This window comes from Gopherus evgoodei, chromosome 3 (assembly GCF_007399415.2).
Source record: "Gopherus evgoodei ecotype Sinaloan lineage chromosome 3, rGopEvg1_v1.p, whole genome shotgun sequence".
Classification (NCBI taxonomy): domain Eukaryota; kingdom Metazoa; phylum Chordata; order Testudines; family Testudinidae; genus Gopherus; species Gopherus evgoodei.
This window is the reverse complement of record NC_044324.1, coordinates 3,586,837-3,609,509: the sequence shown is the minus strand read 5'-3', so window position 1 is coordinate 3,609,509 and position 22,673 is coordinate 3,586,837. Positions and strand designations below refer to the sequence as shown.

General features: G+C 46.1%; 1 protein-coding gene across 1 annotated transcript in view; it reads left to right on the top strand.

The window, feature by feature from the left end:
• The first annotated feature begins 7,240 nt into the window (after positions 1-7,240).
• Positions 7,241-22,673, top strand: part of FAIM2 (Fas apoptotic inhibitory molecule 2) — a 40,640-nt gene continuing 25,207 nt past the window's right edge. Inside the window, exons 1-4 of the mRNA XM_030554543.1 lie at positions 7,241-8,482; positions 13,481-13,670; positions 20,869-20,972; positions 21,663-21,727. Coding sequence (XP_030410403.1) covers positions 8,468-8,482; positions 13,481-13,670; positions 20,869-20,972; positions 21,663-21,727 — 374 coding nt within the window. The 5' untranslated portion in view covers positions 7,241-8,467. The remainder of the gene's footprint in view (positions 8,483-13,480; positions 13,671-20,868; positions 20,973-21,662; positions 21,728-22,673) is intronic.

The following is a 22,673-nucleotide window of genomic DNA, read 5'->3' as shown; positions in this document are numbered from 1 at the left end:
CTTCACACAGTGCACAGTCAACCTGTGGAACTCATTGCCAGGGGATGTTGTGAAGGCCAAAACTATAATGGGGGTTCAAAGAATGAGAGAAGTTCATGGAGAATAGGTCCATCAATGGCTATAAGCCAAGATGGCTAGGGATGCAACCCCATGCTCTGGGTATCTCTGGCTTCTGATTCCTGGAAGCTGGAAGTGGAAGGCAGGAGATGGATCACCTGATAACTCCCTGTTCTGTTCATTCCCTCTGGGGCACCTGGCATTGGCCACTGTCAGAAGACAGGAAACTGGGCTAGATGGACCATTGGTCTGACCCAGTATAGGTTCTTATTTGTATGTTCTTTGTTCTTATTTCAGTGGATTCACTCCAGATTTGCACTGGTGTAACTGAGATTGAAACCTGCCCCACAGATTTCAATGTAATTGCTGCTCTCTCTCGTAAATTGGACAGGAACATTTACTCGTGAGGCTCCCCAAACCTCTCATGTGGATGCACAAGGCGCTAAAAATATCCCAGTCCTTATGTTTCTTCCATGTCTGGGTGGATTAGTCTCTGGAGCAGGGAACCTGCTTCTTATTAATCCACAGCAGCGCCAGGGAGTAGCAGCTGGTGTATCTGCTAGTATGTGAGTCCATTAGACCATAGATTCTCAAAGTGGGGATCACGAGCAGGTGTCAAGGGGGCAGGACGACCTGGCAGAGGTCCCAGTATGACAATAGATTGCATTGACAAAACCATTACATGGGGAAAAGGATGCTGTCCTGCTATCATGATCTTGAATCAATGTTCCCATGTGAGGACATTGAATGATCCTGAATCAATGCGAGCTCTTTACTGTTGACACAATTTCACATGACATTCTAGTAAGCAAACTAGGGAGGTATGATCTAGATGAAATTCCTATTAAGTGTGTGCAGAACTAGATGGTTCTTTATCAAAGCGGGGACGTATCTAGTGAAGTCCAGCAGCGTCCGTCCTGGATCACCTACTATTCAATATTTCATTAATGACTTGGATAATGGAGTGGACAGTAAGCTTATAAAATGTGCAGATGACACCAAGCTGGGAGGGGTTGCAAGCACTTTGGAGGGCAGGATTAGAATTCAAAACATCCGTGACAAATTGGAAAATTGGTCTGAAATCAACAAGATGAAATTCAATAAAGGTAAATGCAAAGTACTACATGTAAGAAGGAAAAATCAAACAAACGGCTACAAAATGAGGCATATTTGCCTCAGCCGTCGTATTGCTGAAAAGGATCTGAGGGTTACAGTGGCTAGCAAATTGAATATGAGTCAACAATGTGGTGTTGTTTTGGAAAAGGCTAATATTCTGGGTGTATTAACAGGAATATTGTCTGTAAGATATGAGTGGTAATTGTCCCACTCTACTCTGCCCCTGTGAGGCCTCAGTTGGTAAAAGGTTGAGAAAACCTAACCTGCGAATAGGATTGGAAGGATAAGAGTTTTATCAGTAAATATTGATAAACATTGATTTCACTGTATGCACACAAACCCACAAACAAAATTTCCATCGATAATAATCAATATTTACAGATAGGCAAAAAGTAAGAAAAATTCTTCTTGAGAATGTATTAGTTTGATTTAAGGCTATTTACTTATATATATTTTTGACATACGATGTTTACAATGTATGTTTTAACTGTTCTAAAACATTAATTTTTTGAATCTCAATTAAATCTAATTAAATAATTGCCTGACCTTCCCCATCGTATGACCCCCATAATTTCTTGCAACTGTGAAAATTTTAATGGCTAAACATAGAAAAAATGCTTAACATCCATGATTTTGTACGTGTGAAAATTTAAACTGATAAAAATTGAAAAAAAATGCTGAAAAAGAAACATTGATACTATCCATCAAAATTATTTTTTGAAAAAAAAGTGTTCTGCCACGCCTATAAGGAAAAGTTAAAAAAACTGGGCTTGTTTAATCTTGAAGAAAGAAGGTTGAGTAGAGACCTGATAGCAGTCTTCAAATATATTACTGGCTTTTATAAAGAGGCCAGTGACCAATTGTTCTCCATGTCCACCACAGGTAGGATGGGAAGTAATCGACTTCATCTGCAGCAAAGGAGATTTAGGTTAGATAGTAGGAAAAATTTTCTAACTATATGGATAATTAAGCACTGGAATAGGTTTCCAAGGTAGATTGTGGAATCCCCATCATTGGAGGTTTTTAAGTAAAGGTTGGACAAACACTGTCACGGATGCTGTCAAGGTTCCTTCCCCGCTCTGAACTTTAGGGTACAGATGTGGGAACCTGCATGGTCACTTCTAAGCTTAATTACCAGCTTAGATCTGGTAGCGCTGCCACCACCCCCAAGCACTACTTTTCTTCCTTGGGTTGTCTTGAGAGACTTCACCAACACCAATTTCCTGGTGAACACAGATCCAAACCCCTTGGGATCTTTAAACAAGGAGAAATTAACCAGACCCCCTCCTTTCTCCCACCAACTCCTGGTGGATTCAGATCCAACCCCCTTAGATCTAAATACAAGGAAAAAATCAATCAGATATTAAGAAAAAGGCTTTTAATTAAAGAAAAGAAAGGTAAAAGAAAACCCTTTGGGAGAGATTAGCATAGACAACAGATTCAAAACACAGAGGATGTTCCCCTGGGCAAAAATCTTAATACACACAAGAATACCCAAATTTGATAATTCCCTTAATGATAGCAAGACAAGTTACAAAGAAAATAAACATAAACCTATTTATCTCTTTCTAAAACTTATTACTCTGATAAGAGGCTGGTTCCTTGATCTTTTTCACTCCAGCTGAAACTGAGACTCTAAAACAAAGGAAAACTTCTCTCCTTCCTTTTGAAACATCTTGTTCCCCCATTGGTTCCTCTGGTCAGGTGTCAGCTAGGCTAGGTGAATTACTTAACCCTTAACAGGTAAAAGAGGCATTAACCCTTAACTATCTGTTTATGACAGATGCTCTAGGTCTGTTTGGTCCTGCCACAGCGCTGGGGGCTGTACGTGGTGATTTCTTGAGGTCCCTTCCTGCCCTACCTTTCTATGATCCCATAAAGCCTTTTTGATACTTATGCTAGCCCCCCTTCAAAACGAACACTTGTCTCAGGGACATACTTGGTCCCGCCTTAGAGCAGAGGACCGAACTAGATGACCTTTTGAGGTCACCTCCCAGCCCTTCCTTTCTATGATTCCATGATACCCCATTGCATTTTATTCAGCACAGAGATTCATGCTGCGATCTTTCAAGAGGCCGCAGTTCTCTCTAAAACTTCCGGGGGCCCGTTACTGATGCTTTACAAACTAGTTCAGACGCAACTCTGGATTTTAACTCTCATGCCACATTGAGGTTTTCACCATGAAGAAACTCAGGAGCGAGTCTAGCAAAGCTGATGTAATTCTTATTTGTTCTCTCCTCCCTACATTCTTCACCTAGGCCGACCTGTCAGATCGCTCTGTTACTTTAGGGCACCTGCAGGTCACCTGTTGTTCAACCGATGAGCATTTCAGAGTTCAGTGGCATGCGTCTCTGAATCATGTTGTTATATAAAGTACCTTCCTAATAGGTTGCTTTAGACAAGGGACCATACACAGGCATGGAAAGACCATATTTGTTTCAAAAGTCACCTGAACCTGTTTCACTCCCAGAGTCCTGGCAGTGCAACCTTGCATACTTGTGCAACCACCTTCACTTAATAGCATTTAATTTACAGGAGAGTGATAAGAACATGTTCTTCTGGGGAGGGGGTGATGACCCAAATGTTCTCCTAAGTAGCTGAATAATTTAATCTCAGGGAGTGTCTTGTCTTAATATTTATCCGTCCATTCATTGCCACCCTCTGGCATAGTTTGTTCTACTTTCAGGGAGTGTGGAATTTTGTTTGCTTTAGTTTTTAACTTTACCATTGTGACTGTTTCGTGAAACCAAAACCACTCCCCAGATCTGCAGGCATTTAAAGAAGCTTGGAGAAAGTTTTGCGAAGTGGCTTGGGCCCAGATCCATAAAGGTATTTCAACCCCTCGATACCTTTGAAGATCTGGCAGCATAGTGACATAGGTGCCTCAGACCCACTGAGAGTCAATGGCACTTAGGTGGCTAAATTACATAGTTGCTTTGCAAAGTTTCATGTCAAGTCTCCATTGAGGGCTAGACAGTGGTGTAGTGTAGCTGAGATACTATCCAGTGTGCCCTCCACTCCACTTATCTCCCCCTCACCCACCCTTCTTAATAGTTACTGGGTTGGGAGCACAACCCACTCATGGGGGGGTGGGGAGAGGGCAGTGTGGGGTCAGGGTGATGGGCATCTCTCCATTCCAAGACATTGCCATTTAGAACTACACAATAAAAGGAACCTTCAGTGCTCTACGGTGACACAGCTAAGGAGGCTGTTCATGGTGGGGATTGAACCTGTGACCTCTGGATCTGAAACAGCTCTACTGCTTGAGCGACAGCCTGCATTAGCTCAGATATTGTAGCAGACTCATAAACCTGCATGGGGTCCAGCCCCTGGAGGAAGAGAGAGGCCTATGCTGTGTAAACATGAGGTGCACTAGGAACACAGGAATTGCCAGACTGGATCAGAACCATGGTCCATCTAGTCCAATGTCCTGCCTCCAAGAGTGGTCAGTACCAGATGCATCAGGGAAGGTGCAAGAAACCTTGCAATGGGCACTATGGGGTAGCGTGAGACTAGGACATTTTCTTAACCCCAACTGTAAGGAAGGTAGCTGATACCCTGATGCATGAATATCGTTATTCCTTTCAAAACCCTCTTTACTGTTTTTATAAGAGGTGGGTGAAAAACAGTTTTTTGGGAGGCCTTAGCAATTTCAAAATTCCAGGGAGAAAACCCTGCTTGGGTTCGGAACAGTCATGACAGTTTTTCAAATTTTTGGCAAATTGAAAAGTCAAAGAAAGACATTCATGTTGAACCTTTTTTTTTATGTTGAATTTTAAAAAAAAAAGTTTGTTTTATTGAAAAAAATCAAAGCCAAGGAAATGTTGAAACCAAAAGTCGTTCGAAACGAAACAATCAAAGCGTTTCATTTAGAAAATGAATGCTGCTATTATTCTGCTCTGCAGAACAAGACCCGGAGCATGGCCCTAGCATGGATAATCTATTTCTGATTTAATTGATTAAATACCTGGACTGAATTCCTGACTCATAGACTTAAAGTTTAGAAGGGATCATCTAGTCTGGACCTCCTGCACATTGCAGGTTACAAAACCTCACCCACCCACTCCTGTTAATAAACCCCCTAACCTTTGCCTGGGAGGGATAGCTTAGTACTGGGCCTGCTTAAACCCAGGGTTGTGAGTTCAATCCTTGAGGGGGCCACTTAGGGATCTGGGGCAAAAATTGGTCCTGCCTAGTGAAGGCAGGGGGCTGGACTCAATGACCTTTCAAGGTCTCTTCCAGTTCTAGGAGATTGGTGTATCTCCAATTATTTCTTTCTAGGAGATTGGTGTATCTCCAATTATTTCTTTCTTTTAATGGAGTAAAATCCCACCCTTAATTTTTCTGATTACACTGCTCTACAGCCAAAATGCTTCTGAAATAAATGTAGTCCAACTTTACTAATTCTGGGTCACTGACAACGAAAATGATGCTTGAAATTGTTGATTGGCTCTATTTTCAAGATATGCTATTGGGTCAATATATATGACCCTATGTTTGTGGTGAAGTGACTTTTGCATCACCTAAGTGCCCACCTAAGTGTCATTGACTCTCAGTGGGTCTGAGGCACCTATGTCACTATGTTGCCAGATCTTCAAAGGTATCGAGGGGTTGAAATACCTCTATGGATCTGGGCCCAAGCCACTTTGCAAAACTTTCTCCACGCTTCTTTAAATGCCTGCAGATCGGGAATGGCCGACGATAAGTGAGTTATAAAGGGAAGGGATCTCAATTTAAACCAGAAATGACTAAAATACATCTTTGACTGGATCTATGAATAAATCTATGACTGGGTTTGGACAGTACTTGCTTTTTAGGCAAAACAATGAATGATGCTGGTATTGCGTCATACATGATATGAATTGCATCATGTTATTCCTAGAAGTCATGGATGATGCAATCATAATGAAGCTTACATCACTCTGCTGAACAAATTGCCCTATATCAGCTCTGGAAATCATACAGTGTCGTGCTCTCTTATTTGTCAGTGTTTGATTTTGCAAAGAGACACATTTCTGTTTAGCCAAAGTGAGCAGAGATGCCTCGTACTTGTGTAAACAGTGCAGATAACTTCTGCTATGTTTGTGATGAAGTGACTTTTGCATCACAAAAAGCACAGTATAACCACTATGGTTAAGAAAGCCTATCACCTTTATTTTGGCCGCAAAATTGGAGATCAGGACAAGAGATGGGCCCCACACATATGCTGTAAACTTGTGCAAGAAATCTTTGCCAGTGGTTGAACAGGAAAAGGAAATCTATGCCTTTTGCAGTGCCAATAATTTGGAGAGAGCCAACAGATCATACCAGCAATTGTTACTTCTGCATGGTGCCTCCAGTTGGGAAACGTGTGTCAAAGAAGAAAAAGTGGACTGTGCATTATCCAAACATTCCATCAGCTATATGCCCAGTACCCCACGGAGAAGGACTGCCGGTTCCTGATGCACCAGAATCATCTTCACTTGAGTCAGACGAGGAAGAGGAAGAGGATGAAACTTCTGGTCCTGAATCATCAATGTCACAGGACCCACATTTTCTCCTATCCTCCTCCTCTGATCCACACCTCATAACACAAGGTGAACTGAATGACCTTGTCAGGGATTTGGAACTACCCAAGAGTAAGGCAGAGCTGTTGGGCTCCAGACTACAGCAGTGGAATCTCCTGGCAGGCTATCAGGACAAATGGAGGCCATCAATGCTTGCAGACTATTGCTGGACAGTGACAAGAGATGCTCCATTTAATGAATACAAGAGACAAGCCAAGAAGCGCCGAGTAGACACTGAATAGGACTAAACTATGTACATAATAGTTTTTTGCCTTTTGTTTCATAATAAATTTTATTTATATAACCCTTTTGCTGATTTTTAAAGTGTTACATAAACAGGACAGGTGAAATATTATCATGTAAAGCAACCATAAACACATGAAAAGACCTAGGTTTACAATTTATGATTAAAACTCTACTATCTACACAATATACATAGACATAAAATGCAAAAACTTAAATACCTTAGAAACAGTAGCCAATCAGTTGTTTTAATTGGCATATTTGAATTCAGCACATCAAAATACATAATAAATATCACATTTTATCTCTGAAGCAGACAACTTCTCAAAAATTGTAGACCAGTGTTACACTTTACATTAAAGTTCCCATGACAAGTGTAAAAGTGTTGCAGAGTGGAAAGAGTTAAACACTGCAGCTAGTCAAAATTCTGAATGGGGGCTCTGACCCTGGAGTGTTAAGTCCCTGTTGAATCCCTCCTTGCGTTACAGAGGTGGGGTTGAGTCAGGTCTGGGAGTGGGGCCTCCATCCCCTGAGCTGTGAGGTCTGTGACCCCCCCCCCCACCTGTGTCACAGAGCTGGGTCTGAGCTGGGGGTCTGTGTGGGGGTTGCACCCCATTGCGATGAAGTTCTCGATCCCCTCCCTGCGCCATAGACTCGGGTTTGAACTGAGTGCATGAGTGGGGACCACGAGGTTCATGATCCCCTCCCGGCGGTGTCGCAAAGCCAGGGCGCATTTCACTCCTCCGTCTCATGTTACAGAGCTTGTCACAGGCCTTCCTTTGATCCCACAGCAGCTCCAGGGCAAGGCAGAGCCTTTCACTCCAAAGCCGTCCTCTCCTCCGTCCCTCTGCCAACAGGGCTGGTGGAGATGGCATATGCGACTGTCAGGGCCGCCAATTTCACTTGGATGTATTCCTGGAGGATTCATCACATGACATAATCGTTCATTAAAGATTAATCTTTAATTCCTGGAGACGCCAGGACAATCCTGGAGGGCTGGACCCTAGCCACGGTGTTGCGGTGCCATGGGGAAATTACTCACACACTGCTCCGCCCGCCCCGGGCTGCAATTGGCTCTGATGTGATGTAGCAGAGAGAGAGAGATGCTGCAAGAAGAGCATCATTTCTGCATCCCTCCACTTCCCCACCCCCTCCCAGCTTCATCCTGGCACTTGCTGGTGGCTTTTGTCCTGGCATGTGATTGCATCCTCCCTCCGCCCCCCTCGGTTTTGCCTGGTTTCCTTTCCCCCTGCCCTGCGGAGTAGAAATGGTACAGTCCTTTCTCCAGCAGACTGGTAGCTCGTGGATGTTGCTGGAACATAAGAGCATCAGCACAGGCTGCAGAGGCTGGCTTGACTGCAGCGAGCAAACCTCTCACCAGGCCGGCACAAGAGAGGCAAGAGGCGTTCTCTCTGCTGCTGCTGCTGCTGCTCCTAGTGCTCTGCACAAGTGTCGGTGCACAACTGTCAGTGTCCCAAGCAGGAGAGCATCACCCGTGAGGCACGATGACCCAAGGGAAGGTAGGTCGGGACTCAAACATCAGGCTAACTTTTCTGCCCCCCAACTTTGCAAAGGGGGAATGGGACTATTTAAGCCCAGAGATTAAAAATTGTAGTGTTGAGATGGAGCCAAGAGCTGGGCGTCCTTGCATGGCCCAGCTGCACCGTGCATGAATCGGGGGCCTATAACAGAAGGGATCTGGAAGGGAAATGGAGTGGAGGGTTATATCACCGGGAGGTTATAGAGTGAGTGTTCTGATTCAGTCTGTATTTGTGCACAGCCCTACGGTATCCTGCCCATGCCAGATTTAGCTCTGTCCTTGCGCTTTTTTCTGTACCACCAGCAGGTTGGCTAAAAAGGAGCAGGTTTAACCCCCTCACCCTGACATGTAATTAATTGAATTGGGTTGGGGGAGGGAGGTTGTGCTTTCCCACCCACCCCTATCTTGAGAAGTCAGTTGCCATGGCAACACAGCATCCTCTGGTTCCTCCCCCACCACACACATATCTATATATATCTAATCCTGGATGCGTCTGGGCTGCAGGATTCTCTCTGGCTGAGTTTTACTTTTGAGCCCACACGGACATGATGCCCTGTCACTGTACACACCAGATCAGTGGCTGTCTAGATGTAGACGGTGTCCAGCTACCCCAGTATCTGTTATGGAGCCATGGGCTGGTTACATAACCCCTGCCAATATGTATCCAGGGGTTACATAACCAGCTAGTGGTCTGTCCTGGGACAGTGAGATGTGTTTTCTTTCTGGGTAGCTATGGCAAGGATGCTACTTGATTGGCAGGGGGAGAGTCAGAGACAATATTCTGCGTGTGGTTGGTACCACATGCTATCTCTGATGGGATGCAGTGGGAGTCTGAATACAGGGGGGGGTAGATGCTGGGGTGGGTACCAGCTCCTTATACAAGAAATCATTGCATGAAAAGACCATTTTGCAAGGATTCCGTTCCTCCTCCTCACCTTCCGTGGGCTTTCCCCCCCATTTGAATGAGGTCATCTCATCCTGGCACATGTGGCGTGGATGCAATGTGCGCCATTGGTTGATGACAGACAGATGTCATTGCTGATCGGTTTATACTGGTTTTGCCTAGCTGGCGATTGGTTCGTGTCGTTTTGTGATGGATTTATTGTGGCTTTCTCTAGCCAGTGATTGGCGTTGGTTGAGTTCACCAGGCCCGTCACTGGTGTGATCTGAGTTGCGATTGCCAGCGACTGGTGCACGTTGAGCTGACACAACCAGTGATTGGTTGTTATTGGTTTTATCTAGTTGTTGGCTGGTGCGTAGTGAGCTGGCGTAGTCTTTGAGTGGTGTTTGTGGATACATACAAAACTGTGGGCCTGGCATGTAATGGGCTGGTACCATCTGTAGCTGCTTTGCCCTGTATCATGCTCATTATCTCTCTCTGTACAGGTACGCATCCTCTCTATATAGGTACATCTTTGGCTTTTTTATAATTTTGGGATTGTTTATGGGCCCAAGTCTTCTTCCCTTAAAGTCAATGACAAACAATCGTTGATTTCAATGATACTATTAAGAACATAAGAATGGCCGTACTGGGTCAGCCCAAAGGTCCATCCAGCCCAGTATCCTATCTACCAACAGTGGCCAATGCCAGGTGCCCCAGAAGGAGTGAACCCAACAGGCAATAATCAAGTGATCTTTCTCCTGCCATCCATCTCCACCCTCTGACAAACAGAGGCTAAGGACACCCTTCCTTACCCATCCTGGCTAATAGCCATTAACGGACTTAACCACCATGGATTTATCCAGTTCTCTTTTAAACGCTGTTATAGTCCTAGCTTTCACAACCTCCTCAGGCAAGGAGTCCCACAAGTTGACGGGGAGCTGTGTGAAGAAGAACTTCCTTTTATTTGTTTTAAACCTGCTGCTTATTAATTTCATTTGGTGGCCCCTAGTTCTTGTATTATGGGAACAAGTATATAACTTTTCCTGATTTACTTTCTTCACATCAATCATGATTTTATATACCTCTATCATATCCCCCCCCCCTTAGTCTCCTATTTTCCAAGCTGAAAAGTCCTAGCCTCTTTAATCTCTCCTCATATGGGACCCGTTCCAAACCCTTAATCATTTTAGTTGCCCTTCTCTGAATCTTTTCCAGTGCCAGTATATCGTTTTTGAGACGAGGAGACCACATCTGTACGCAGTATTCAAGATGTGGGCGTACCATGAATTTATACAAAGACAATAAGATACTCTCCATCTTATTTTCTAGCCCCTTTTTAATGATGCCTAGAATCCTGTTTGCTTTTCTGACTGCTGCTGCACACTGCGTGGACGTCTTCAGAGAACTATCCACGATGACTCCAAGTTCTTTTTCCTGATTTGTTGTAGCTAAACTAGCCCTATCATATTGTCTATATAGTTGGGGTTATTTTTTCCAATGTGCATTACTTTACATTTATCCATTTTGTGAGATTTTTTTGAAGTTCTTCACAGTCAGCTTTGGCCTTAACTATCTTGAGCAGTTTAGTATCATCTGCAAACTTTGCCACCTCACTTTTTATCCCTTTCTCCAGATCATTTATGAATAAGTTGAATAGGATATTATTTCAGCGACTAGGATGGCGATAGACTTCTTTTAATAATAATAATAATAATAAATAACTACTTATATAGCATTTTTCATTCATAGATTTCAGAATGCTTTGTAAAGTAGATGAGTAGCATTATCCCTGTTTACAGATGGGGAAATTGAAGCACAGAGAGGGGAAGTGAATTGCCCAAGGTCATCCAGCAGGTCAGAGCTAAAAACAGATCCGCAGTCTCCTGGGTTCCAGTCCAGTGCTCTATCTGCTAGGCTAGAATGCTTCCTATGTTGGGCCACATCTATCAGGGTTGATGTAGGAATATTTAATCCTGACCCAGCCCAGTGGGGCTGGATTGGAGGACCTCTTGAAATTCCTCCCAGCCTGAATTTCTATGATTTCTAAGACCTTGGCTTTGACCATGGAGGTATGATGCAAAGATGCCTGGAGTACACAAGACTTTCCTTAGCAAAATGATGATAATTGTGTATTTCTGTGCACAAAAGCCTGGATAATTGGTCCCTGCATCACCTGTGAATGAGTTTTACTGGTCTGAGTGGCCTAACTGGGGAAAAGCTTTGGCTCAGGGCTTTTCGGTTAGTCATAGACACAGGTGTAAAAGAATTATTACTGAAACTTCCAGCTCTATTTTCACTCTGATTTATGCTCTAGCTCTGCCAGAAGTTATAGGCTTGATGCAGGAATGACTAGGTGCAGTTCTCTGGCCTATGCAATGTAGGAGGTCAGAACAGATGAACAATGGTCTCTCTGGCTTAAAAACTATTATTTAAATGGTAGTTTCAAAGAAAGTTGCTGATGAAAGTGGATCTGCTTCATGTCCAGCTGTCTGGGCTCCATTTGGGAACAGAAACATCCTGCTGATAGTAAAACAGTCCCATGGACATAGAGATTCTTTGATGCGTTGCCGATGGGTCTTTGCTGGATGTTTCATATAAGGACGTTTCTTGAGAAACTTCCTGGAGTGCTGACTTAGAAACCGATGACAGTGGATAAAAAGCACCTAAGGGCTGATCTACAAATATATTTAAGTACCTAACTCCCATTGAATGTCAGTGGGAGTTAGGCACTTTTGAAAATCCCACAAGGCCTCTATCTGCATCCTTAGGTGTCTAAATGCCTTTGCCATTCTGGCCCTAGGTGATTTTCAATGGGATTTAGGTTCCTAAAGTACTGAGATGCTTCGGAAAATTGTACTCCATGTAAAGGACGAAGGCTGCAATTTTCAAACCTGACAAGTAGAGCAGGTTGGTTTTTTGTCATCTAAACCTTTTCCTTGGGGGTGGGGGAGGAGGGAGGAGAATTTTTTTTGACCAAATGAAATTGTTCATGGGTAAAATGTTTGGTTTTTAGTAAATAAAAAAAATATGGGATGGTGAGAATGGCGGATTTCTTTTTTCTTTGTTGAAGAACTGAACATTTTTTGTAGGAAATGTAGAAAAAAATCAGTTAAAAAAAATGTCCCATGGACATTAATTCACATTTGTCATCCAGCGCTAGTGCCTAGTGATTTTGGGTGCCCACCGTGAGGCACCCCAAGGCAGCGAGACTCCGACTTAGGCTAGCGAGCAGCAAGTGTCTCTTTGCAGCCCATGATATTAAAACACATATGATTTAATTATGAACCAATCAAAGTTATTAACTGATCTGGATGCTTTTACTATGTTATTAACCAATTGTAGTTGATAAAATAATAATACGTGGTCAGTCATTTAGCTGTGAGAAATGTATATATACGTAGTAAATGAAACAATGAATTCACATGACTGTGGCTCTTTGGGGTAATGTTGATGTCTAATTTGGCTCCTGAGGGCAGAGTATCACTGCTCTAAGGGTTCGAATGGATAGAGGACTCTCCCTCAGCCATTTCCACTGGCTGTGCCTCCTCTCACACTCAGTTGCCTATAATTTATTATCCTCTGTGTCCTCCCCAACTGATTTTCATCATCTATGTTTTTTTCCTCTCCTCCTTTCCGATCTTCCCATTTATATCCCTAGTTTTCCCTTTCTTCCTTCCATTTGTCCTCTTCTGCTCCCCTCTTCTCTCCATATCTGTCCCTAGCTGGACCTCTCTTCTCCTCCATTGTGTCCTCTCCCACTCCATATCTGTCCCTCATTGGCTCTCTCTCCTCCATTTTGACCTCCTTCCTCCTTCTCTTGGGATGGGGCCTGGCGTGAGGTTCTGTTCACCCTCCGCTTTCCAACCCTGAATATCTCCGAGTGTACTGGACTGAATTCACGCGAAGGTGAGATCCAAAGCCCATTGAAGTAGATGGGTGTATTTCCAATGATGTTGATGAGTTTAGGATTAGGCCCAAACCACAGATGAGTTGCCATCTGTGATGTGTCAGCTGATGGTTCCAGCTGTGAGGTTGTTCTTAATCCTCTTTGTTCTATCTTGGCTATTTTAATCCTGATTTCTCTTTGCCACACAGCTCTCTGTGAATAACAAGCCTCCTAACTCCGAGGGACAGCAGGGACAGGGAGAGAAAAAGGATAATGCGACTGCCCCATCGGCACCCCCGACGTATGAGGAAGCAACTTCAGGGGAAGGGATGAAAACGGAGGTGTTCTCCCCTCCACCGTCTGTGCCCCTCCACCCCAGCTGGGCTTATGTGGACCCCAGTGAGTACTCGCTTGCCCTGCATTGCTATAAAATTCACTCAGCCAGTTTATTGTCCCAGTTTTACTAATGAATGAAGCTGAGGTATAGAGACTTGGCCAAGATCACAGAGCAAGTCAGTGGCACAGCCAGAAATAGAATCCAGGAGGACTGACGGTAGACTCCCCTCCTTCTCAGAGCAGGAGGTAGAATCTAAGAGTCTTCGCTGCCAATCCTCTGCTCTAACCGCTAGAGCCTACTCCAGCGGTGGCCAACCTTTTGGCTGCAGAGCCACATGCGGCTCTTCAGAAGTTAATATGTGGCTCCTTGTATAGGCACTGACTCTGGGGCTGGAGCTACAGGCACCAACTTTCTGGGGGGTGCTTACTGCTCAACCCTTGGCTCTGCCCCCACTCCACCCCTTCCCATCCTCTCCCCTGAGCCTGCAGTGCCCTTGCTACTCCCTCCACCCCTCCCAGAGCCTCCTGCATGCCACAAAACAGCTGATCGGGAGGTGCAGGGAGCGACGAGGAGGCGCTGATCCATGAGGCCGCTGGTGGGTGGGAGGTGCTGGGAGTGGGGTGTGGGGAGTTGATGGGAGGCTGTGGCTCTTTGGCAATGTACAATGGTAAATTCTGGCTTCTTCTCAGGCTCAGGTTAGCCACTCCTGCCCTACTTCCTCTCAGAGGGGGATAAACTCAGAAGTCCTGACTATACGGCCCCTGGTAGGGCAGATTTCTTAGTAAGTAAATAGCTAGTCATGTTATAGTGAATCTCAGGTCGTGTCTTTGGTGGATGCATCTGACGCCTGGCTTGGTTGGATTGAATTTCCACAGGAGTGTGTGTGTGGATTATTTCTGCTACATCCTGTAACTGCATCCTTAGCGCTCTGGTGACGCTAAAGATGCATCCATGGAGACCTCCTGCTTCAGGGAAGCATGGGACTAGTAAGTCGCTGAGCTGTTTATCTGGAGCTCCCTGAAGACACTTGCATCTTGACTGCCTCTGAATCTTTCTTCCTTGTCCCTGTCTGCCTCGGTGTACCTGCCTGTAACAGAGAGGCGATAAAAAACACATAATTGCAAGTTACAAGATTATATATACACTGGGAGATTGCTTTGACCTATCAACTTCAAACCCATGCAATTTATGAGCCTGGCAGAATTCCCGTGCTGCAGCTGTGTGCCCAGTTGTATGTGCCATCATATGGATTCCCCTCACCCACCTAGGATCTCCCTAGCAGCTCCCTTGTTGGCCACCACCTTCCTCTTTCTCTGATCTCTCTGACCCCTGCCTGGCTGCGAGCTAGGGGATCCTATATCCAGGCTGCGTGTGTGTGACATTGCATTGTGTTGCATTGACAGGCACTGTGTAATGTACAAAGTACCCAGAGGAAAACATAAATGCATTGAGTGGGGCAAAAAGATGCGGCTTGGTTTATTTTAGCGTGGGAGGCCAAATAGTACCTGCCCTGCTCTTGAATAGGCAAGAACGCTGAGTTCACCTTATTAGCAGAGTGGCCAGATCCTGAGGCTTGCACACAGGTTAAATTCTCATTGACTTTGAGCATTTGCCTAGGAAAGCAGTGAGTTAATGGTCAAAGCAGGGGAAGAAGTGGCAGCATCTTGCAAGTAAGGAGTGAACAGCACAGGCTCCAGCTTGTAATTTTCCCTGGGGGTGCTCAACACCCCCTCAGCTCCAGGCCATGCCCCCACTCCACCCCTTCCCCGAAACCCCCACCCCTGCCCTGCCTCTTCCCACCCCAGCTCCATGTTGGTCCCACCCCCACTCCACCCTTCCCCCAAAACTCCACCCCGTCTCTTCCCCACTTCTTCCTGCCCTCTTCTCCGAGCGCGCCCCATCCCTGCTCCTCTCCTTCCCTCCCAGCACCTCCTGCACATGGTGAAACAGCTGATCGCGGTGGGTGGGAGGCAGTCGGAGGGAGGGGGAGGAGTTGATAGGCAGGGCCACCGGTGGATGGTAGTTGCTGGGGGGTGGGGTGGTTGGAGTTGGTTGCCAGTGCCTGCTGGAGCACCCACGGGGTCGGCGCCTATGCTGAGCCGGCTTAAAGGGAAAGACGGCCTAGTGCAGGGGTAGTCAATTATTTTTTGTCAAGGTCCAAATTTCTTGGTCAGGGTATAGTCAAGGTCCAGGCTCCAGAGAAAATAATAATAATAAAATAACAATATTGATAACAAGTAATTAAAAATATTCCTGGGTCTGTTCAAAAGGGTCTGGTGGTCCAGATTTGGCCCATAGTCCGCCTACCCCTGGCCTAGCATTTAGGGTGTTAGCCAAGGATTTGGGTCAAATCTCTGCTCTACAACAGCCTTCCTGGGTGACCTCGAGCAAGTCACCGAGCCTGTCCGTACCTGTTTCCCATCTGTAAATTGGAGGTAATAGGTCACCCTCTGGAGTGGTTCTGGGAAGATAAATGCATTATAGATGGCAAGGGGGGAATTTGATAGCAGCCTTCAACTACCTGAAGGAGGGTTCTGAAGAGGATGGAGCTCAGCTGTTCTCAGTGGTGGCAGATGACAGAACAAGGAGTAATGGTCTCAGGTTGCAGTGAGGGAGGTCTAGGTTGGATATTAGGAAACACTATTTCACTAGGAGGATGGTGAAGCACTGGAATGGGTTCCCCAGGGAGGTGGTGGAATCTCCATCCTTAGAGGTTTTTAAGGCCCAGCTTGACAAAGCCCTAGCTGGGATGATTTAGTTGGTGTTGGTCCTGTGTTGAGCAGGGGGTTGGACTAGATGACCTCCTGAGGTCTCTTCCAACCCTGATATTCTATGATTCTATGAGGCCTTCAGCGCGTAGGGTAAGAGGAGCTGTATGAGAACCATTGGGAGGTGAGCTTGCATGCCTGGATATAGGGCAGGTGACAGTGATGCAAAGAAGGAAGAGAGGAGACGGTCTTTGGGGAGATATGGAGCTGCAGTGCTTGGCACTCTTGTGTGATGGCTGTGGCCAACCCAGCAGAGACAGAACAGGGCTAACCAGATGAATCTATATAGCCTGAGCTGGCAGCTGTAACAGACTCATGTCCTCTCTGGCATGGAGGGGTGGGAGGCGCTAGAGATAAGCAGACTAAACAATTGCTTAGGGACCTGGGACCCCATCTGCTTTTTTCTGTCTTGTGTGTGGGGCCTCCCCCGTGAGAATATTCCTGCTTAGGGCCCCCAGTGGGCTAACACTGCCTCTGGAAGGGGGCAGGGGACACACATTGACAAGGGGCTTTAAACCTTTGGAACTCTGAAATAATAGACCATTCATAACATGTGCACAAAACAGGAGAATTACAAGGATAACCACACTTCAGGCTGCAGAGCATACAACAATGGCTGTTCTGCAGGGCTCTCAGTGAACCGTATGGTATTGCACGAGAGGATCCGTGCAAGGTGGTATTTTTCACCTTCCCACAATGCTGTGGGCATTAAACCCATCGGTGAGAGCTGGGATGCAGGACTAGATGGGTCAGTGGTTAACTGGGTTTGGTAAATCCAATCCCTGACCTTGCCGTGTGTGACATTGAAGGTACATTGCTTAGCATAGACTGGTGCTGGTGCTGGATTATGGAGGGCTGTGTTGAATTTAACTGCACCCTGGATCTGAGGCTGAGAACAGAGATGTTATTGGACTTCCAGCAGCAAGGACTGCAGGCTGAGGCACTTGGGACACAGGGATTCAGGATCTTGGGTTCTGTTTCTGGCTATGCCAAATATTCCCCATGTGACCTTGAGCAAGGTATTTAGGCACCTACGTCCCTCTCTGTACTTCAGTGTCCTCGTTTGTAACCTCCAGCTGTTGACACCTGCCTGCATCACAAGGGGACAGTGGAGCTAAATTCAGAATTGCTTGTAAAGATCATGGAAAGCCTTGGGTGGGACTTGGTAATCTCTTGGTAAACACTTCCTTCTCAATGCCAGCGGCTTGCTCCATTTCCCTGGGAGGGGCTAGAGAGGAGCAGCGTGGTCTTAAATCTCTTGGTAAACACTTCCTTCTCAGCACCAGCCCCTTTCTGTGTCACAAGCCACAATATTATTGTCATCTGTCCACATCACAGTTATTATCAACAGTGCCATTGGCTTCCAGTCAACTCACTTATCGTATTTAAATCTCAATGGATTATGTGAGATCTATCAACCTCTGGTATTCATGGTACCCCTCTATCATCATTGTCACTGTACATGCCTGCCTGCCTATGTATCTATCTAATTATGGTATTTCGCACTCTGTCTACCTGATCTGATGTACAGTATAGGATGGATGAATGATTTGAGCACAAAGCTGGGAGCCAGAGACTACTGAATTCTAAACTTGACTCGTATGCCTGTTCTGTGCCTCAGTTTCCCTATTTCAGTTATCCCTGATCCTCTCACTAGATGGTATTGCCTAGTGGCTAGAACACTGGACTGACACTCAGGATGCCTAGGGTTTATTCCTGGCTCTGCCACTGGCCATCTCAGTGACCTCAAACCAGTCACTTCCCCTCCCTCAGTTTCCTCATCTGTAAAATGGGGATAATGATACTGACCTCCTTTGCAAAGTGCTTTGAGATCTAGTGATGATAAGGACTAAGGATTATTATTCTGCAGCAGCATCACTGGTTGCCACGGCTACGGTTACATCACCTCCTGCCCCCTACTGTCAACTCAGTCATCCAGATAGTCCCGTGTACCTGACGTTTGCTGCAGGCCTGGCTTACGTGTGCTAAACCTCAGCGATGATCCACGGTGCAGGTTTTGGCTTCCCTGTTTGTGTTTCATTATAGGCAAAGAAGGCCTCTTAATGAAGAGCTCTCAGCTCAGGTGGTTTGGGAACAGATCTAGAAGGCAGTAAGGGGCCTTGGTTCTCTCTGATCTAGGATCAGTGCTGAGACACTCCGTGTCTGTGAGCAAGTCAGTCAGCAGCCCTGTGTGTAACTCACATCAGGGACAGGGCAGAGGACCTGCTTGAAAAAGCAGCCTGTGCGCCTGGGATGAAGTTATCTCAGGGGAAATAAGTTATCGCAAGAAACGAGGCAGGCATCTATTAATCTCCGCACCAGGGGATTCCAGAGCCAGCTTAGCAGAGGGCTGTGGGTGAGGGGACAGATGCATCCACATGGGGATATTTAATATTCAGTGAAAGGAGATGCCTGGGGCCATGGCTGGAAAGTAAGGGTGTAATTTGAGCCCTCAGGCTGGCTATTAAAGATCCCATGACACAGTTAGCAAGAATACGGGTGTTCACCCTGTGTCTTGGCCACACTTCTAGTTTGGATAATTTACTTCTGTAAATTCTCCTCAGAAACAGGATTCTGCTCTGCCTCTTGTTTGCTGTTCAACAGCTGCTGTGCCCCGCCCCCTGAAACTTTCTTTTGATTTCATTTTGATTTTTGATTATTTTTTTATTTTTTATTTTTATTTTGATCGTTTCTTTTGATTTCATTAAAAAAAACAGTTTAAAAGCATGAAAAATGTTTTGATTGAGTCCATACAAAACAGTTTGTTTGACCCCCCCCTCCCGTTTTGTCTTTTTTTTTTTGACTTGCCAAAAACTTTCAAAAAAGGTTCGTTTTCTATCTGACCTGACACAATTCCTCCCCCCCCCCGACTTTTCAAAAGTGCCAGTGAACTGAAAAATCCATTATTTGCCCCACTCTGCAGTCTACTCCCAAGACACAGGAACCAGCCTGATGGTCAGGTTATGGAGCAATCTTCAAGTGGACCATTGATCTCCTCCTGGTACGGCAGAACTTGCCTGGGCTCAGTGGTCATTGTAGCCAGTGTTCCGAGGTTAACAGCTCTTCAGTTGAGTTTGTTTAACGAGAACTGGGACATATTTTTTCTTCTCTTTTTTTGAGTTATGGCTGTGTTAATCAACTGCCTTTTATTTTATTTTATTTTTTTACAGTAGGTTGTGACCTTTTATGTTGTCACATACGGCAACTCCCAAACCGCTCGTTTAACAGTCTTAAAACTTTCCATGCTCTCAGTGTTCAAAGGTGAGGAAAGGGAAGGTTTCCAGAAAGGTGCTCCCTTTATAACAGTTACAGACTGTTGAGAACACAGGGCCTGGTTCTCAGCTGATCAAAGGCCATTTTTTGCCTCTCTGGCTGTGTAAAATGGACTCACAGTGAGTTTAAACCGGCCCCTGAGAATTCGCTTTTGTGGAGGACTTTGCCAACTTAGGGGGTGGGTAGGGAGCCTGGCCAGAGGACACTCTGCTGTGACAGTTGTCTCTTTTTCAGAGCCCATAGGGAGCTACCATGAGAAGTTAGGGTAGCCCAAAGGCTGCTCTAATATATACCGAGACTGGGCCCTGCACAATCTCGAATACAAAGTGCCTAATGCCCTCTCACCATGCCCAAGTTCAGGTAAAGATAATTGGGTGGGCAGTGTTCACCAGGGCCCCCATCCTCAGAGTCCCAGTGAACTGTCTCCCAGCAGCCAGTTTGTCCCACGTTCTGTTGAAATGACTCTCTCTTTCTGCTGAACGACAGATGCCAGGCAGGCCAGTCATGTCCCACAGCTCCTGGTGCCAGCACATTGGCACCTGATTTCTCTTCCTCGGGGTGCGTTACAATGGAGAAGGGAGTCAAGCTCCAGAAGGTGACCGGTGGCTTTGCATTAAGTCCTGCCTGCCCACGCTCTAGCATCTGCAGTTGTTGCAGAGGGTATGCGATTGTTCCGATCCTGTCATGCCAGGGCAGGGCTTGTGGTTGCAGCTCCCAGGAGATCTGTGCCTTGAGTTCTCCTCGACAGAGCGGCACTTATCATTCTTGGAGTGTGGACAGCAAAACGCTTGTGCCTCCCAGCTAGGAGCTCCTGGTGAAGGGTCTTTTCTTCTCTTGACCTTTCCTTTGGTCTTGAATTGTGTCTCAGGCCAGGCATGGCGCTGAGGCAGGATCTGAGCTCAGGCAGGATCAGGATGCAGCGGATAACTCAGAGTCAAAGCCACAGGCGGACGTCCCTGATGTGGTTGGCTGGGTAGGAAGATCGAGGGCTGAGGAAAACAGGATCTAAGCTGGGATGCCTAGTAGAAGTATCTCCCTGGGCTGGTGGTGCAGAGTGTGTGGCAAATCTTGAGGTTTGGGGGGTCATCTAGGCCTGCTATAAACTTGAATCCACTCCTGGTTTCAGACAACCCCCTTGGCCCCTGGGGAAGCGGCAGGGCACAGTTGGGGTGACGGGCAAAGCTGGGAGGTGACATCTGATGTGCCTTTCTCTTTTCAGGTGCCAGCCCAAACTACGGCAGTGGAGGGTACCCCGGGGACACGGAGCTACTCACGACCTTCAACTGGGATGACAAAAACGTGCGCAGAGTGTTCGTCAGAAAGGTATCACCTGGGACAGCCTCCCAAGCTTACATAGGGATCCTGGCTGAAGCTAATGGGCCCCAGGAGGAGTGTGTGCGTGGGGGGGAGAATGAAGTAAGACGCAGCTCCACGATCCCAGCTAGTGCAATGATGCACTAGCCCAGGGCAGGTCTTTGATGGCTCAGGCTGGTGAGACCCAGCGAGCACCGCGCTGCAGGGCCTTAATGCTCACGTCAATCAGGGCACGTTCAGATCTGCATCTGAGCTACCTGGCTCAGGCCCACTGTGGAAGACGAACCCAAAATGGCGCAGAAAGAGTTAATTAACGGTGTTGTATTGGATTCTAGTGATACCACAGGGCCGTCTCCATCATGCGTTTGGAACACATGTTCTTAAGGAGGATTGGGGCAGCAAAATGGTTCCTGGGCCAGATCTCCAGGTGGTGTAAATCAGCATAGCTCCGTTGAAGTCAGTGGACCTGACCCCCGGACTGGCTCTAGTGAAGTCAACAGGGCCAGATTGCCAGTCGGTGTAAATAACACAGCTCGATTGATGTCAGTGGAGCCACTTCACTGAGGATCTCTCCAAGGGTTTCCATCAGTGGAGGATCCAGCCTCCTTCTACTGGGAGGGAAGCATGGGGGCGGAGTTTTCCCCCAGTCAGGCATGACTGTGATCTGCACTGACAGGATGCTGTGGTTTCTCGTTCCAGGTCTATGCCATTCTTATGCTCCAGCTGTCTGTCACAGTCAGCATTGTGGCTCTCTTCACCTTCTGGTAGGTCTCTGAGTTAGCAACAACCCTCAGCTCTGATGTCTTACTTGTGCACATAGGTATCTTTTTCTCGGGCATCGGTCACTCAGGTCCTTGAGTATCTTTCACTTGGTCATTATCAGTTACTCAGATACCTGGATAACTTTCCCTTGAGTGCTATCTGTCACTCAGGTACCTGGGTAGCTTTTCCTCGGATGTTATCCGTCACTCAGGTACCTGGAAATTTTTTCCGTGGGTATTAACTGGCATTGATACCTGTGTATCATTCCATTGAGTGTTATCTGTCACTCTGATACCTGGATATCTTTCCCATGGGTATTATCAAGTCATCCCAAGATATGTGGGTATCTTTCCTTTGGGGAGTAGCTGATCTATACTCAAGTAAGCAGTGGCTCCGATAACTTAGTGTTTTGGGTGCACATAGGTCAAATTACATTTAGGATTAATAATAGATCACCGTCACTTGAAGAAGTTCAGCGACTTGTCTAAGAAGCTGGCAGCCCTTTCCCTCCAGCAGGCTTGGCTGCATAATTGATACCAGTGGGGTGTCTACAGCTGGCTCCTTTTGAAAAAAGTAGTTCATAGTTAATATGCATATTTGGGGAGAGCCCTGGATTCCGAATCAGGTCTCCTGCATTCTAATATTGACTTCAGAAGGGAGCGTGCAGCTGCCTGGGAATCAGTCTCCCTGGCTTCTAACTCTAGCTTTGCCACTGACTGTGGGCTCTTGGGCAAATCTCCTCCCCTCTTTATGCCTCAATTTCCTCATCAATAAAATGGAGATCATGACACCGGCCTGTTTGTGATGCTTCTGTAACTAATTTGTATAGGAAAGTGCTTTGATGACAGGTTATTATCATGAATATCACTGCAGATATCATAGAATCATAGAATATTAGGGTTGGAAGAGACCTCAGGAGGTCATCTAGTCCAACCTCCTGCTCAAAGC